Here is a 16,583-nt window from a genome sequence, read left to right on the forward strand (position 1 = left end):
GCAGCACTCAGGTGGAAACTCTACAAGGTCCTGGGGGCAGGGACAGAGGAGGAAGTTGGGACATGGCACTGGAAATTGTCTGGGGCACCATTTCCCCTCTCCAGAATTATTTCAAACACGTGCTCAGCAGGGCAACGCTTCTCTCATCCGAAAAAAACCCAAAAAGAGAACCAGAAGAGCTTGGCTCAGCTAAAGTGCCAGGCTCAGGGCTGGAAAGGAGAAGGCTCCCAAATATGAAGGACTGACAAAGGTGCCACCAGCACTTGAGACCAAGGCTGGAAACAGCCAAAACACCACAGTCCCACCCATGGATAGAGGAGCTCAGTTCCTGTTCATTCCAGCACAGGGGTCCCTACAGCTCCCCAGTGCCCGTGGCTGGGAATAATCCCCACCCCACTGGATAACAAGGGAGCAAAATCTGCTGCCGTTCAGGACCACAACCACCACACCATGGTGAAGGGCTCTGAATATGAACTGGGCTTGTTCACTGTGCATGGGTGGCAGGAGAATTGTTCTCCAGCTGTGTCTTTATATAATCATGCTGCTTGCTGGGTTTTACACACATTTCTTATTTTTGGTTAAGAACACAAAGAAACAGGGACTCCCAACCTCGGAGAGCCCTGAATGTCTTCCAAAACTTTATGAAGTTTTATGAAGATGTGAAAAAACTCCACATGTACAGTCAAAAATAGGTTTACTGGAATGTTTTTAGTCACAGCTGTAAGCAGCAATACTGAAAACACTGAGCTTGTGCATTCCCATGGCAGGACCAGAAAGTCTTCTGGATTGTAAAACCTAATTTCATTTTTTCTCTTTTTCTTCTTTTTTTTTGAACAAGAGAAAAACAACACTCTCACAGTTGTCCTCAAAACAATCAGTTCCCTATAATATATTGGTATATTTCCCTTCAGACATTTATCCCCTCCTTTTTTTCCCATTCAAAGACAGAGTCCCCTCTGCCTTCCACAGCAGGCAGCTGCTCAAACCATATTATTATTATTAATAACATTATAACTCAACCATATATACAGATAGACCATAGGGGCAAGTAGCCAGCTCCAAACCAGAGACCCAGAATTCCACAAAACAGGCTGTTTGGGATCTGAATCTTGTGTTATAAAAAATAGTCTGACAGCAGGAGCAGGTACTCGACTGGAAAAAGGTTGGTTGGTAGTTCTTAAAACGCTCCCTTAGAACTGGCTGCTTGCCACCACCTCCTGCTCCCAGGAGAAAAAAACAAAACAACTTCCAAGCTATATACAGATATCTCACTTAAATTATACAGCAGTTTGGTTATCCCAGAGGCAGCTCCACCGAAGCCTCCAGCTGCCCTGTCAGGAGCGGTACTTCAGGACTATGGGGACTGCAAAACACAAAGAAAGAAGCTCTCACCACACACCCATCCCTGCCAGGGAGTCCCCCCATTTCTGCAGTGACAAACACCCAGCAGCTGCAAGCAGAAGTGTTCTCAAGCTGAAGCAATCTGCTATCTGCACACATGCTAGACAACATATCCAGCTATCTTCATCTCCTTCCAGCTTCCCAAAACTAAACCAGATGGGATTTTCCATCAGTCTCTCTCTCAGCCCTGCTGCCAGCTTTGCCTCTCCCACTGCAGGCTGTGTGTCAGAAGGACAACAAGCCACAAGGGCTTTGCTGAAGGAACAAGAACAGTTACAGAGCTGCCCCTGGGCACTTCAGTGGGAGGAAACCCTCCAGACCCAGTGGCACAGAAGAGCTGCACTGCCATGCTGGGCTGCCTGGATCCCTGGAACATGTCATTCTGCAGGGAGAGGGATCAATTATTCCTTCCTGGAAGAAACACACTCTGGTCATTATGTGCTGTTGGGTAGGAAAAGCAGTGACATCTCTGCTCTGGGGAGCTCCAGGAAAGGCAGAGAGCACGGGAAGGGATCAATGGCAAATCCACAACAGCTACTTGATGGAAATTAAGCAGCACATCAACTTTGGGGAAGAGCATCTGCACACAGCAGGCTACACTGCAAGGTGGCTGATACATGTAGAGATGTTTCTGGAAGATACTGCCCTAGCCTGAAACTTTTCCATGTACTCCCACCCACCTTGGGATCAGTCAGTGCCAACCCTGGGTCAGTACAAGGTTGGGAGGACACTGCTGGCTTTCTCTGGTCACAGGACTTGGTTTGAACCTGCTCCTTGCAGAAGAGGAGCACAGAATGCTCTGCAGGCACCTTTATGGTGCCTTAAGGCAGAGTGGAGCCCATGGAGCAGGTCAGGTGCTGTCCCTCAGGGATAACAGCACCGCAGTGTCACTCACAGCACGGAGTGCCACCAATATGTCCATGCCAGACATGGCTGGGCTGATGTGGAGCTACTCACCGATGATCACGAGCAGGAGAATGACCACCACCATCGCTATGATCGCCTTCATCTGCAAGAGGAGCACACAGGCACCTTACACGGGGTGTCAGGGGTAGCTGCTTCCACCTAAAAGGAGGCCTTTGCCTCCCAGCATGTTTTCAGCTAGGAAGCAGAGCTTCTCCACCTCTTCCCAGGGGCAGACAGCCTTTCCACAACCCCAGCCCTGCCTGTTCCCCTCCTTGCTCACCTTACAGTCTCGCCACCACATCTGTCTCCGGAGATGCTTGGCTCTTTTGCTAAAGGCTGCTGCATTGTCTGATAAACTGTCTATTAAAGGAAAGAAAGGAGTCAGTTCAGTGGTGCACACACTGCCAGAGCACCCACTCACGTGTTCTAACTCCACTGAGTTCCATGCAATGAAAGACCCAACCACAGCATGATTCACCAAAGCCACAGCAGGGTCAATGTGACGCCCTTCACCAGAGCACACAGACAACTCCCACTGTGCTCCCTCTGTACTGGCTGCTCTCTGAGGACAGGAACTTGCTCTGCAAGCCAGTGGACAGTGCCAGAAGACAGACCAATCTATCTTTGCTTTGCTTGAAGGACCAACTAGATCCCAGCACCCAGACATCTCCAAACTAATGCCTCTGCAAAGAGCAGCAGGTAAAGGTGGGGAGAGAGTCAGCAGAAAGCCGGATCTGCAGCCTAAGGCTGAGCAACACCACTCTCAGGAGGGACAGAAATGTAAGCTCAGGTCTGACATGAGGTGCTTTCAGAACTGAACCAGGTTAACCTGGCCCAGCAGAGCTGTGTTTGACATCACACCTGATTTATCCTGCAGGTCGTCCAGCCGCTCGCCCCTTTCGATCACCTTGGTGATGTTCTCCTGCATGACATCGATGACTTCATCCACCTGGTTCTGGACACTGGGGCAGGGCAAAGGCAGCGTGAGAGGCAGAAGTGAGCACCAGAGCTGCCCAGCCTGGTGGGATCTGAGAGCTCACCCACAAAAATGAAAGGGCACAACGGTGGAAAGAGGTTGATGGGATGCAGAGAAAGCCAGAGGCATGGCATTGCATGGGTGGATCTCTGGCAATCCCAGGAACAGCAAGGGAATACAAGGGGCTCTGAGAAAGCATTGGGAAGTCAGCAGAAGTGGGACACCCTTTCTAACACCTTTAACACACAAATGCAGTATGAAAAAACACTAATTGCTGTTGGTGGGCACCTCTGCTACAGAAGAGCTCACAGAGGGGAAAGAAGAAGTATAAAAACCATAACTTATCTTTCATAACATTTCATAGAACTCTAAATCACACCCTTGCTCAATAACTTGAGGTAAAATTAAATCAGTTCCCTCCTCCAGGAACTGAGTTGCTAAATTAAACCCACTCTGCCAGGGGCATCAAGAGGATAGCAAAGAAATGGCTCATAAGAACTAAACCAAGTTATAATTCATCTTTTCATAGGTTACACAACTCTGTGGGTAGCCTTCAGTGAACAGTAGCCTAAATCACACCCGTAGGGTTATTAAAAATGCATTTATTCACTCCAGAAAAAAAAACTACACTGGCAAGAGAGAAAAATTTTCCTGGTGGAAAAGTACTGCTCCATTCTGGTTTGTATTTTGGAGCTAATACACACTTATTTTCCTGGAGATAGAAATGAGGATTTTCTTGAGGCCAGAGTGATAACAATACATTGTTTGAGACATACCGTTCCGAGAAAGGCAACAGGAGGATCTTGGAAGCAACAAAACAGAAATAGCTCCAAAGAGAAACAGCAAATCCTCCCCCATGGCCCACAAAACTGAGGCCAAAACAGACTCAAGGCCAGTCAATGGGGCACTGCAGAACCAGAAACAGGGCTCTGCTCTCACCACCATGCCTCTAATTAATTTATTAATTCATTAATTCATTACAGACATAGGTTCACACTGACCTATTTCTTCTACCAGCTACCAGCCTCTCACCAAGCAGACATCTGTGCTGATGAGGAGCAGCTGCAACCAGCAACAGTGGTCACATCACTTGCTCATATTTACTTACTGTTCCAAATTCAGGTGAGAAGAGCCATTAAAGGGCATTTTTTTCCCCCCCAGAAAGCTCTAGAAAGAGTTCCACATCTCTAAATATGAAGGGGTTTCCCATCTTAGCCTTTCAGGTAGAGCTCTCCAGCACCACTGCACTGTGGCTTTCAGAGCTAGAAGAGCCAGGCACCTCCTCTGAAACCAATTTCTGAGTCAACAGCTGTGATAAGGCACATGCTGGACTCTAGCAGCATATGTAAAAATCTGCTTTATTTAGGACAGCATAAGAAAGGAACCTGTCTTCTCTGCTGCATCACAGAGTCTGTGGGAGCAGCATCTCTCTGAACCCACCCACACCGGGCAGTGGCAGCTCCTGCCTTCCACACTGACAGAACTGCCTGCCAGGAGCTCCTTATCGGGAAGGGAAGGGCAGAGATAATCCCCAAAGACCTCTCAGCAGGAACTGCCCCGTGCCCAGGAGCCTGTTCTGATCCACTGTTTGTTTTACAAAGCCAGAGGCGAGTGGCAGAGCTCTGGGAAGGTGGCACTGAGGATGCTGCCCAGGAAATGCACAGCAGTGCCCTGTGGAGCCAAGTGTCCACCCCACACAGGACACACAGCCCCATGGCCCATCCCTGGGGCACTGGGTGACGAGCAGGCATGTTCTGCAAGGGGCTTTCCTTACCTTGGCACAACAAGTCCCAGCTTGGAGCTGCCAGCAATGCAGCTACAGCTTGGGGTGAGAGGAAAAGCACCAACATCTGCTACCCCAGATGAGCCAACTTGGCAAAACCTCTAAGCCTCAAACATCGGCTTCACACGCAGAAGTCTACATTTGCAGTATGTAAATGTTTCTAAAATAATTTTCTGGCTTGAAAATAGAGAGATTTCCTCCCACAAGAGATTTGTAACCAAGTTATCCTGGTACAACTAACGAATGGGAACACACAAGGTTAGAATGCATCTAGGAACTTGCAGAGCAATGCAACACCACCTGTTATCCCTGCCAGTGCAGGTCAGAGCCTTGAGAGGTGCTGCTGCAGTCTTGGGACACCCCAAAGTGTTGGAGGCAAAACAGGCTGGTAACTTGAAGCTGCTGTGATGGTTTAACAGCATTTGGGGGAGAGCTATGGAGCACAGACCCTTAGTGCCCAAGCTTCTCAGCATCCTGTCTCCTCTCACTTGAGCTGCTGGCAGAATGCTAAGGGCCCTTGTTACCTGCCCAAACCCTGGGCAAGCTGTCAGCTGTCCCCAAAAGAACATTTCACAGAGAATGGAGGCACAAAGAAATCAAGGCTTATAAACTCCCATGGAATACAGATACTGTATATATCCATGTAGCACTGTTTTGCCATCTGGGGAAAAAACCCAACAAAACAACAAAGCAAAGAACAGGAAGGAAGAGGCCAAGCCAGGGAAATTCAGACCTCCACACAGCACCTTAACCAGACCTTGCTTTCTGCTCTCTCCCACCCTTCATTGCTGCCTCTCAAGGAGGAGGCTGAAAAATGCTCAGCCTATGTATTAGCCCAGCAGCTTCAGAACAAATTCAAAAATCCTCACTAACTTGGCATGCCTGAGGTAGGAAACTCAAGTCACATCAAGAAGAAAATATTTTCTTGTTTTATTTGGCAAGAGGGAATGAGTCCTCTAACACAAAATGTATTTCCTGTTGGGGAGCTATGGGCTTTTGACACATACACTTCATGAGCTTTACTCCTGCCAGATTTCCAAGAGAAATAAAGTGGAACAAATACCTGCCAGAAAAGGGAGCAAGACAAAAACATGAAATATGTCTCCCACGACCTTATTTCTTACTAATTACTGCAAGTCTGATGCTTTTAACAAGGGCAGCAAACATACCCCATCAAAGCAATGTGATCCAATGGCACTCAGCTTGCTTCAGACTCCTCTTTTTCTGTGTTCTGCTCTTCCAGAGTGGGAGGAATAAGCCTTTCCATTTTGGCTACACTGGGTTAGGTACTGAAAACCTGCCTGGGCTGGTCAGGGTGCTGGGCTAACAACAGTGCTGCATTCTCCAGACACTGTAAACAGGCTGTGCACACACCATGGGCTGTGCTGCTTGTCTCCAAGCTGGCTGTTTGCAGCCAGCATGACACACTCCAGTTTTCCACCTCAGTGCTATTAACAGTGTGTATTTTGGTGCAAATAACACCCAAACACCCCTTGCTGTGGCAGCCACCTGGGAAAGAAGGAACAGGAGGGAGAGCCAACGCAGATGGAGGGCACAGAGGCAGGAGGCCAGCACTGCAGAGCACTCCCCAGCTCCTGCAGAGAGCCCTGCTGATCCCAACAACAGGGTAGCAGTGCTGAACCACACCACAAAGCCCTGGATTGAAGTTCCTGCTTAGTCCCAGCTGGGAGGAAAACAGCAGTCTGTGCATCCCTGAAGCCTTTCAGTCATTGAAAGGATTCTAACAACAATGGTACCTGTCAACGTGGTCTTGGTATCACCTTCAGATGAAAGCCTGGCTGTGGCTGGGGTTCACTGCACAACCTGCAATGAGCCCTGGGAAGCTGCAGTCACCTCCTTCCTCAAGAGTTCAAACCCTTCCCCAAAGCTTCCCCATGCTCAGGGCCTGCAGCCAGCCAGAGCCACTGGGGCTGGGAATGCTGACCCCAGCTCCCCCCCAAAGCAGCACAGTGAGGGATTCACAGAGACCAAGAGGCTCCTGGGGAACCCCAGCACCATGCTGAGCCTCAGCAGCAGCATGGACAAGAACCCAATGGCACAGTTCCTGAAAGCACAAACATCAGCAGCAAAGTGAGTCAGTGCAGAAAAGGGGCTGATTTTAGCAGAATTTTTGAAAAGATGGTCTGTGATGAGAAGCTCCTTTTCCATATAAAAGAAATCCAGCTGGAAGATGAACATCCCAGCTTCCCTTGAAAAGACTCTCGTGCACACATTCAGCACTTCTTCCAAAGCCTCAAAGCAAAGGCACAGAAAGGAGATCAGCTCTCCCTTACCTGTTCTTTGTACCTTTGGGGAAAAGGATAAAAGTCCTTTTAAAGCTGCATTTCCCCAGCCCACTCTGGGGATTTGGAGGCCTCAAAGGGGCCAAAGGGACCCCATGTGGCATCTCAGCTACCAGAGGAGAGTCCACCCCAACCAAGCAGCTTCCAGACACAGCAGGACAAAGCTCAGCTTGAAGGGGACTGACACATCCTCCTGTCACTGTTGCTGACCTCTTTCCCCTACAAGGTTTGCAATGTTCCCCACAGCTGAACCAGTCTTGAGGGTCTCTGCTGCCAAACTCCACCCTGACCCAATCCATTCCCCTTTCCTGCCAAGGACAACTAGGAAAACTTTCCAGTCTTGCCCCTCACGTTTAACATGTTCCACACCTTTGCTCCCATAATCCCATCACTTTTTCCTCTACCCAATCCTCCACCCAGTTTCCTTTTACGCCCATCTTCACACCTCGTTCCTCCAGCCCCATACTGCCATGGCCTCTCTAGCTCTGCCCAGCTATGCCTCAGCTCTCCAAATGTTCAAATTTCTCTTTAAAATGTCTTTTCCTTACAGTTTTTCAGCAGCCACCCAACCCTTTCTTTGTTGAGACAAAGAAAACTGACTCACTATGAGACCAGGCATTGATCCCTACACAAGGGACAAGGGCTGAGCTGATCAGAAACTTCATAGTGATCTCCATGACAAGAAGTGATGACTGCATGGTGTAAGTGCTTATTAAACAAAGCAATCAACGCTAATGAGAGCAGAAAATAAATTCTGTTTTGTAACAGATGCTCTAGATGCTCCACAGATGTAGGCCCTTGATAGCCCAAGGGACATATTCCATGCCACATCCACTATATATCCAGGCAACCTCTGGCAAAGGGCAAGCCTCGTGTGTGGGCCACTAGTAACATCACACCTATGGGACACACCAGCTCCTGGTTAAATGCTTCTTTCACTTTTCTTCCTTTTCACAGGTGCAGTGCCCTCCTCTACCTAAGCCACTGCTCCCTCCTGCCAGGCTAAGGCAGTGGAAAGAGAAGAGCTGTTTTCTCCCACCAACAGGGAACACAGCAGATACTGTAGGTGCTGTCCAGCAGAGGAGGATGAAGGGACAGACACTATCCCATCTCTACCCTTCTATGGAGGTGAGACCCCACTCATCAACTAAACTCTCATTCCCTCCAGATCATGCCCTAGAAGGGAGGCTCTATCCACAGTGGCTTACTCCACAGAGCAGTTCCTCTCTACCAACAGCATCCTCACACTCTGGAGGGAACAGAGATGCCCTGAAAATTCAGGGTGCAGCCACCTGCCCTCTGCCTCTTGTGCAGCTCAAGTGCCCTTCACTCCTCGAGATAACAAGCACAGCCTAATGCTGATGGTGGCAATGAGTCATGCCAGAGCTGTGCTGGCTTCTTCCTGGCATGGAAAAAAGCCCTAACCAAGAGCCACCTCAGGCTGCAAACAAGACCCAGTCTGAACAATGCCCAGGCAGCAGTCCCCACACAGATCTCTGTCCTGGCTCCACAGAGAGCAGCAAAGGAAACAGGGTAACACAGACCAGGGGGCTCCAAGTATCCCCACACTTTTGACTGAGCACCACCACCACATCCTTTACAGGAAAAGGCAGGAAAAGAACTGGAGCTGAACAAGCATCATCCAGGAAATGACTCGATGGGAGAAGGATCCAGAGTGTTCACTCCTTCCTTCTTGCCCCACTCCTCCTCCAGATGTAATGGTTTCCTGTTTTCCAGCTGCTTTGACCCCAGTGAGTCACTGTTCACCTCCAGGTCACCTGTATCAGGTTTTCGTCTGGAGAAGTGGATGCCAGAGGAGCACCTGCTGCCCAAAACCCATGGCCCTGGTGTGCTCCTGACCACTTACTTCCTTGAAACATTAAGGAGCATGTTACAGGATGAGGTAAAATCAGAAATTAAAAAATGGGAAAGGTTAAAATTCAGGGTTAGTGCTGTAGGGAAAGAGCCTCACAAAAGCATGGAACAGGTCACCACCAGAACACAACAAGGGCTTCAGAGACTCTAATAAGCGACTGTGATGTAATCTTATCCCTCTGCCTCTGTCAACACACAATTTCTTGACAGGTTGCATCAAAGCTGAGATTTCCTTTAGCTGTGGACACATGGGGTAGCACAGGTCAATTAGAAGAACACAGGCACAAGGAATGTTCATGTGATGAGCTACACAGAAATACTCTGACAAGACAGCAGCAGGAGCTCACTGTGCCAGAATAAATAATTATCTCTGGGACACTAAGGAACAACAACTTACTGCCTGATCTTGTCATTCCTGGGTCCAAATCTGGATCCAGAAGGCACCCTCCTGCAGGCAGAAAAGAGCAATCAGGACAGAAGGTACAGTGAAAACATGTTTTTAAACCAGACCCAAAAGATACAGAGGAGAGAACCAACGCCTTGAGCACAGAGGATTGTTTTCATACCTCCCATCAGTCCCTCCCATGTCTTAGGATCCGTCTCACTCTTATCAAAGGTCACGCCAATTAATTCATGCTTAAGGGCCAAGGCTCTGGAAGAACATCCCAAAGGAATCAAAGGTTTTCATTCCCAAGCCCCCAGTCTCAAGAGCCACAGGCAGGTATGACACTGCATTCCAACTCACAAGAAAAAGTCTTCCTCTTCATCTGAGTCTTCCTCCAACAGGTTCCTCTGCAAACACAGGAAAACCATCTCATCAATAAGCAATCACCATCTCACACATGCATTTCCAGCCCTTAGGATGCGATCAACATCCTCTGAGTGCAGGAAGGCCCTCTCTGCTCAAGGGACAATCCCCAGCCCTGCACTCCAAAATATCAGCATCACCCACGGCCACCCTGGGCTGTCCCATCCACAGGGGAAATCAGATCCACTCTGCATTTGGAGGACGTGGTTTCCCCACCATCTGCTGGCAGCAGGTGTAAGAGGGGTGACCACAAGGGAACACACTGGCTTCCTTGGGCTGGAGGGCAGAGTGGTCTGGCAGCTCCTCTGCTTCGCCCCAAAGGGCTCCCCAGGGATCCAAAACCTGATTTTTAAGAGCAGCCCCACAATCCCACTGAAGCCTGAATGTTCTGGACAAAAACATTTCTGCTCAGGGTCAAAAACAATCAAGAGAGGGAGGTGACACACTAAAGAGGTGAGCCCAGGGTGGTTCTTGGGGTACCAACAGCAATTGCAGCTTTCCCGTGTGTAGATCTGGGCTCCCACCTGCAAGCCTGATGCTCTGATGTAGAAGCTCACCTACATTTCCATTCTGTCAGATTTGCTCAATCGACTCAAGCAAACCTGCAACACCATGCAATAGTTCCAGCCGCTGTTTCCCTCCGGGGAGGAGCAATCTGCTCTTGGCAGCACGGGCTCCTGGTCTCGCTGACAGCTGTCGGGAGCTGCAGCAGCATTTCTGACCATAGCCCAAAGCGAGCTTCAGCACAGCCTGACCCCAGCGGGTTCAATCCACTCTGTCCAAACCAGGCAATACTAGGACTTGTATTCAAAGCCTGAAATGTGAGGGGACCGTAGTGACAGGGGAAAAAATCAGCTGTGAAGCACTGGGTGACTTCACTCCCAGGCCGTGTCCCTGCCAGGCTCCGCGGAAGGGCAGGAGGCTGGAGCACACCGGTACCTCCCGGTGATGCTGACTGAAGGAGCCGCAACAGGTTCCCAAAACAGCCGTACCGAGGCTGGGGTGACACACACGGCCCGGGGCTGGCGCTCGGACAGCCCGGACACCGCGCTCCGGGCAGCTGGGCCCCGCTGAACGCTGCGGCAGCACCGGGAGACCCGGCCAAGGCACCCCGGCCGTGAGCACCGAGCCCGCTCACCCCGCGCTCAGCCCCCGCGGGAGAGGCACTCACCCGCTCGCTCTTCACCGAGCCCGTCACCTCGTCGTCGTTCAGGTGCCGCTTGAATTTGGGAGGCATGGCCGGTGTGTGCCGCGGGGCTCCGTGCCCGGGGAGAGAAGCCTGGAGGAGAGAGCAGGGAGCGCCCGGCAGGCCCAGGACGGGACCCGCCGCCCCCGCGCTCACCGGGCCGGGCCGGGCCGGCGGGAAATGGCCGGTGCCGGAGAGTCCCCGTCACATCGACCGCGCGGCGCTCCGCCCGCCGCGCCGAGCGCCGAGCTACCGATGGCGGGCGGCCCGGGGGCGGAGACACGAGCGGGAAAGTGGGCGGGGCCTCCCTGAGGCGGGGCGTGGCCTCCCTGGGGCGGGGCGGGGCCTCCCTGAGGCGGGGCGTGGCCTCCCTGGGGCGGGGCGGGGCCGCCCTGAGGCGGGGCGGGGGCATCCTGAGGCGGGGCCGCTGTGAGGCGGGGCGGGACCGGCGGGTTCGGTTCAGGTCCCGACCCCGAACGGACCCCATGGGGTTTGGCCCCGGGCCCGCCCGCCCCTGGCACACGGCCTCGGGGAGGCGGCGGGGCAGTGCCGGTACCCCCGCAGGCATCTGGAAGGTTCCGGCTCGCCCGCCCTCCGCCGCCCCGATCCTCTATAAATGCGGGCGCCGGTGGCCGGTGCGCTCAGAGGGGCGGCGCCGGGGCCATGCTGGGGGTCTGGGTGCTGCTTTGGGGTTCCGTGGCCCTGGGCGGCCGGGCGGACACCGCCTTCCTCCGCCGCGCCCATGACGGCTCCGGGCACTGTACCTACTCCTTCACGGTCGCCAGCCCCGTGGAGGCCGCCTGTCCCGAGGCTGCCGGCGGCGTGCCCGAGCTGCGAGCCGAGCTGGCCGCCCTTGCCGCCCGCCTGAGTCGGCTAGAGAGCCGGGAGCGAGGAGCGGGAGGCTCGGGGCCGCGGGGAGCCGAGCCGGGGGGCGCACGGGACCCCCAGCAAGTGGCCGCGGCCGCCCGCCTGGAGGCTGCGTACGGCGAGCTGCTGCGGGCCAAGTCCCGGCTGGAGGAGGAGAAGGGGCGGCTGGAGAGGGAGAAAGAGGAGCTGGGCAGGCGGCTGGAGAGCAGCGCCCAGGAGATCACCCGGCTGCGGGCCGCCCGCTGCCCCCCCGGCAGAGAGGGGCCCGGCCGGGACATGCTGCGTGCCCCCGCCAAGGGTAAGTGCTGGGGCCGGGAGCCCTGTGCGGCCCCCATGCTGTGCACCCACTCCTGGGGACCCTGCTGCGCTCAGCCTTGCCGGGAGGTCGCAGCCCATTGCCCCACACCTCCCTCCCCACCCCGCCTCATCCCATCGCTTGCCCCGCAGCAGAGGGGTGATGTACCGTGCTAATCTGGGGTATTCGGAGTTTCCCCCGAAGAGATAGTCGCAGATGTGCCCTGCTGCAGTGGGAGAGGGCACCGGGCTCCTACCCGAGGCATTTCGGGGGGCGGCAGCCCGGCCCGGAGCCCCCCGAGGGCGGCAGGAGCAGGCGGGCGGTGCGGGGGGCTGGCTTAGCCCCGCTCACGCTGTGCCCGGCCCCGCTGCAGCGCCGCGCTGGGAGCCGCAGCCCCTCAGCTACCAGGAGCTGCAGTCGGAGAGGAGCGAGCTTCCCGTGTCCCGGCTGCTGGAGGAGACGGCGCTCGGCCGCCCGGGCAAGGAGGACTCAGGTACGGGCACGCCGGGCCGGCCCCGGGTCCCGCTGCTCACGAGGGGCTGGCGGTGACCCCTGTCTGTCCCGTCCTGTCCCCGAGCAGGCTGCGGGCAGCTGGTGTGGGTGGGAGAGCCCGTGGTGTTCGGCCGGGCGGACTCCATCGCGGGCAAGTACGGCGTGTGGATGAAGGACCCCGAGCCCGTGCCGCCCTTCACGCGGGACAACACCTGGCGTGTGGACACCGTGGGCACCGAGGTGCGCCAGCTCTTCCAGTACGAGGAGGCCGAGCAGCTGGCCCGGGGCTACCCCGCCAAGGTGCACATCCTGCCGCGGCCCCTGGAGAGCACGGGGGCCGTCATCTACCGCGGCGGGCTCTTCTTCCAGCCCCGCCATTCCCGCTCCGTGGCCCGCTACGACCTGCGGGGACAGAGCATCACGGCCGAGAGGGAGATCCCCGGCGCCGGCTACCACGGGCAGTACCCCTACTCCTGGGGGGGCTACACCGACATCGACCTGGCGGTGGATGAGACGGGGCTCTGGGTCATCTACAGCACTGAGAAGGCCCGGGGAGCCATCGTGCTCTCCAAGCTGGACCCCGATACGCTGGAGATCCGTCGGACCTGGGAGACCAACATCCGCAAGAGAGGGGTGGCCAACGCCTTCCTCATCTGCGGCACCCTCTACACCGTCAGCAGCTACTCGGCTCCCAACGCCACCGTCAACTTTGCCTACGACACCGCCACGGGCAGCAGCCGAGCCCTCAGCATCCCCTTCGAGAACCGCTTCCGCTACCTCAGCATGCTGGACTACAACCCTGCCGAGCGGCAGCTCTTCGCCTGGGACAGCTTCAACATGGTCACCTACCCCGTCCGCCTGTCCCGGCCGTGAGCCGAAGCTGGCAGTGCCCCGGCTCTGCCCCCGGGACCCTGGTGCGTGCCTTGGCACCCCGCTTCCCTCCCCGTTTCCCCCGACACAGCCTCGGGTGCTGCTGGGGGCCGCACGCTGCCCAGCCACATCCCGTTGTGCTCAAGTGCAGCAGAGGGAGATGAAGCGTTGCTCCAGAGCCTGGCAGAGCCAGGGAAATGGCTCTCATCAGCTTCGGTGGGTTTGGGAAGGGTCACAGCAGTACCCAGCCCTGAGCTGCTCCAGCACTCTCCCTGAGCACCCAGCCTGAATTTGAGCAGGGAGGATTCAGGCATGGTGAGGGCTGGGCAGGACAGGTGGTAGAAGAGCTGTGCAGGAGGATCCTGCCTTAAAATAAACATTTTTTTTCCCTAGTTGTGAGCTGCGATCCCCTCCATGGGGTCAGGTTCTGTTGTTTCCAGGCTCCAGCCCTGCAGAGCTTTCATGCAGAGATCCCACAAGCTCCACTGGCATCCCACACTCCCAGTGCCCAGGGCCATCCTGGAGCTCAGCCACCTCCAAAAACCATCGAGTAGGCTGAAAAGCAGCAGAAAATACAGACACACACATTGCACAAGCCTTGTTTTATTGAGGGAAAAAAAAAAATGCAGCCAAGAGAGCAGGGGTGAGGAGTGCTGGCAGGGCATCCTGCAGCCGGATGGCCTCTCGGTACCCAGCCCTTCCAGCCATGTGCTTCAGCTTTACATTCCAGGCCAGCAGCTCTCCCTACACCAAACCACGCTGTTTTATCTATTTATGGTAGAAAGCTTGGAGGAGGAGGAGGCTTCTTTCTTCCTCTGGCATTTGGGGCAGCATCAAGCACAGGCCCCAGGGGCTGCACAGGGTCCTGGCCCAATAAACATTGCCCAGCACCACTGCTGTCTCACCAAGCCTGTTTTCCAAGGAGTGTGGTGGGCTGATGCCCCTCTTGATGCACCTACAGGCTGAAGGTGCTGGTGGGGGAACTTTAAAACTGTGAGCAGGAAAATGCCACGTTTTGGAAGGCAGCTTCTGACAGGAATACACCAGGTACTGGAGCAGTGGAAAAGGACAGAGAACACAGTGGGACACTTGTGATGATCACCTGCAGCTCCAGGGATTTTCAGTGAGATGCTTCACCCCATTGCTGTCCTCCCAACACTAACACTGTTGTCTTAGGTGTAGCACTGTGTATTTGTGTATCACAATGAAGCATTTGGTTCATCCATCATCCCCCACGCTTTATTTTGGGAAAATAAGCAATGGTTGTAAAAAGTGAGCTGATCTGTGGAAGATAAGTTTGTTTAAGCTACAGGGTGGGCAGCAGGTGGGAGCCCAGAAGAAGGAGGAGGCTGAAAGATTCGTTCCTGCTCCAGGGCAAGCTCAGAGCCAGGCTGGGAATCTCACCTGAGCCAGGGCCGGTGAAGGATCCCCCTGGGCACTGCTGTCCCCAGGATCTGCAGCAGGGCTCAGCCCAGGGGGGTCAGGAACACGTCACCCTGTCACTGTCACACCCAGAGCTGGGAGCCCTGGGGCTGGGGAGAGCCAAGCAGGCAGCAGCCAGTGCCCAGCAAACCTGCCACCAAGGATGGGAGAAAGGCATTTCTGGCCCAAAACAGGAAGGGAGGCGAGGCTGGAGTCCCCCTTCACCCCACAGCTCCCCGGGGGTGTGAGCCAAGGCCCGGGATGAAAGGCAGGGTTTGTGCAGAGCCCCGGGGAGCAGCAGCACCTCGGTGAGCCCAGACACCGAGGGCAGACAGCTCCCAGCCCTCCCCGCACCAGGGCCCTTTCAGGCTGGGAAGTCCATCTCTTAATTGACTGAGAAAATAAAGGAGGACAAGCCAATGCACACAGGATTTCCAGAAAGCTGGGCTGGAGCTGAACAGCGCTGAATACACTGCTTTACTTAACAGGCTTTGGGAAAACAAGCCCTCCCTGCCCACATCCCAGCAAGAAGCCAGCCTGAGCCCAGGGGGGTGCTGGATCTGGCCCCAGTCACATTTAACCCCCCTCTGGCTCTTGCCCTGGAGAAAAGTTACAACCTTTTCACAGCCTCAACATTATTAAGGAAAAAGAAATTGAATTCCCTGGAGAAAATTGTTCCCTGATTTCTGGGAGGTTCAGCACAATTATTTCTGATGACCAGAGTCCTAGAAAAGAGATTACACACCAAATCCCATTCAAATTAAAAAAAAAGCAAGAGCTACTCCAGTGTAAATAGCCAGGAGCAAGTTATCTGATTAAATGTCATGAAAATACTCAATCAACCAGGGTCAATGACTGAAAGCTCCACCTGGCCTCAAAGGCAGCTGGCATGGTTTGGGGTTTTGGAGAGGCACACATCAAACCTGGGTTATTTGGAGGCACATTTACTTTTAATTAAACTTCTGCAGAAAAACTCCCTTTGATAGTCCAAAGCCTGGTACATTCCCACAGCCGACTGTGAGAAATTCCTCTGACTTCCCAATGGTTTTATTACTACAGAATTTAACAGTAATCCTTTCAGCAGCATTTCCTTAAAAATAGAAGAGTGAATGAGTTCCCCTTTTTGGGGTGTCCTTTTAAGATGAAACAAGCTGAAGACAACCTCAGGGCAGGGAAACATGACCACAACTCAGTTACTTTTCTAGCCCATTTCTAGATGGAAGCAGTGTCCACATTCACTCAGTCCATGCCCACCCTCCTTTCCAATCCTACAGATCCTTGTGAAAAAGGTGATTTACCCCGAGTGTGACCTGCTCAGAGGTTCCTTCTGCCCACGGCTGCATTTGTGGATTCCAGCACTTTTGATTTACTCCCTGTTGCTGCAGTTTTACCCTGAACA

The 16,583-nt window shown here is 53.9% G+C and overlaps 2 protein-coding genes across 2 annotated transcripts; one reads left to right on the forward strand and one right to left on the reverse strand.

Annotated features, from left to right (window-relative positions):
* Positions 1 to 677: 677 nt before the first annotated feature.
* Positions 678 to 11,513, reverse strand: VAMP4 (vesicle associated membrane protein 4). The gene is made up of 7 exons (XM_005528665.2): positions 11,224 to 11,513; positions 9,990 to 10,036; positions 9,642 to 9,692; positions 3,169 to 3,269; positions 2,588 to 2,667; positions 2,359 to 2,410; positions 678 to 1,363 (listed from the first exon to the last, which is right to left on the reverse strand). The coding sequence occupies exons 1-7, from the start codon at positions 11,287 to 11,289 to the stop codon at positions 1,335 to 1,337; spliced, it is 426 nt and encodes a 141-aa protein (XP_005528722.1). The 5' UTR covers positions 11,290 to 11,513; the 3' UTR covers positions 678 to 1,334.
* Positions 11,514 to 11,723: 210 nt separating this feature from the next.
* MYOC (myocilin) lies at positions 11,724 to 16,161 on the forward strand. The gene is made up of 3 exons (XM_014257520.2): positions 11,724 to 12,403; positions 12,774 to 12,893; positions 12,981 to 16,161. The coding sequence occupies exons 1-3, from the start codon at positions 11,902 to 11,904 to the stop codon at positions 13,763 to 13,765; spliced, it is 1,407 nt and encodes a 468-aa protein (XP_014112995.2). The 5' UTR covers positions 11,724 to 11,901; the 3' UTR covers positions 13,766 to 16,161.
* The last annotated feature ends 422 nt before the right edge of the window (positions 16,162 to 16,583 follow it).

The sequence above is a fragment of the Pseudopodoces humilis genome, chromosome 10, assembly GCF_049639895.1.
Source record: "Pseudopodoces humilis isolate 2021_Gansu_Grassland_sample_001 chromosome 10, ASM4963989v1, whole genome shotgun sequence".
NCBI classification, from domain to species: Eukaryota; Metazoa; Chordata; class Aves; order Passeriformes; family Paridae; genus Pseudopodoces; species Pseudopodoces humilis.

What these genes read in the sequence shown, in the direction of transcription:
- MYOC (XM_014257520.2), top strand. Translation starts at nt 11,902, where the DNA reads ATGCTGGGGGTCTGGGTGCTGCTTTGGGGTTCCGTGGCCCTGGGCGGC. An exon ending in GCTGCGTGCCCCCGCCAAGG is followed by an intron (nt 12,404 to 12,773) that starts GTAAGTGCTGGG and finishes GCCCCGCTGCAG; the next exon opens with CGCCGCGCTGGGAGCCGCAG. An exon ending in CCCGGGCAAGGAGGACTCAG is followed by an intron (nt 12,894 to 12,980) that starts GTACGGGCACGC and finishes GTCCCCGAGCAG; the next exon opens with GCTGCGGGCAGCTGGTGTGG.
- VAMP4 (XM_005528665.2), bottom strand. Translation starts at nt 11,289, where the DNA reads ATGCCTCCCAAATTCAAGCGGCACCTGAACGACGACGAGGTGACGGGC. An exon ending in AGGAATGACAAGATCAGGCA is followed by an intron (nt 3,270 to 9,641) that starts GTAAGTTGTTGT and finishes GCCCTGCCCCAG; the next exon opens with TGTCCAGAACCAGGTGGATG. An exon ending in TCTCCTGCTCGTGATCATCG is followed by an intron (nt 1,364 to 2,358) that starts GTGAGTAGCTCC and finishes TGTGTTTTGCAG; the next exon opens with TCCCCATAGTCCTGAAGTAC.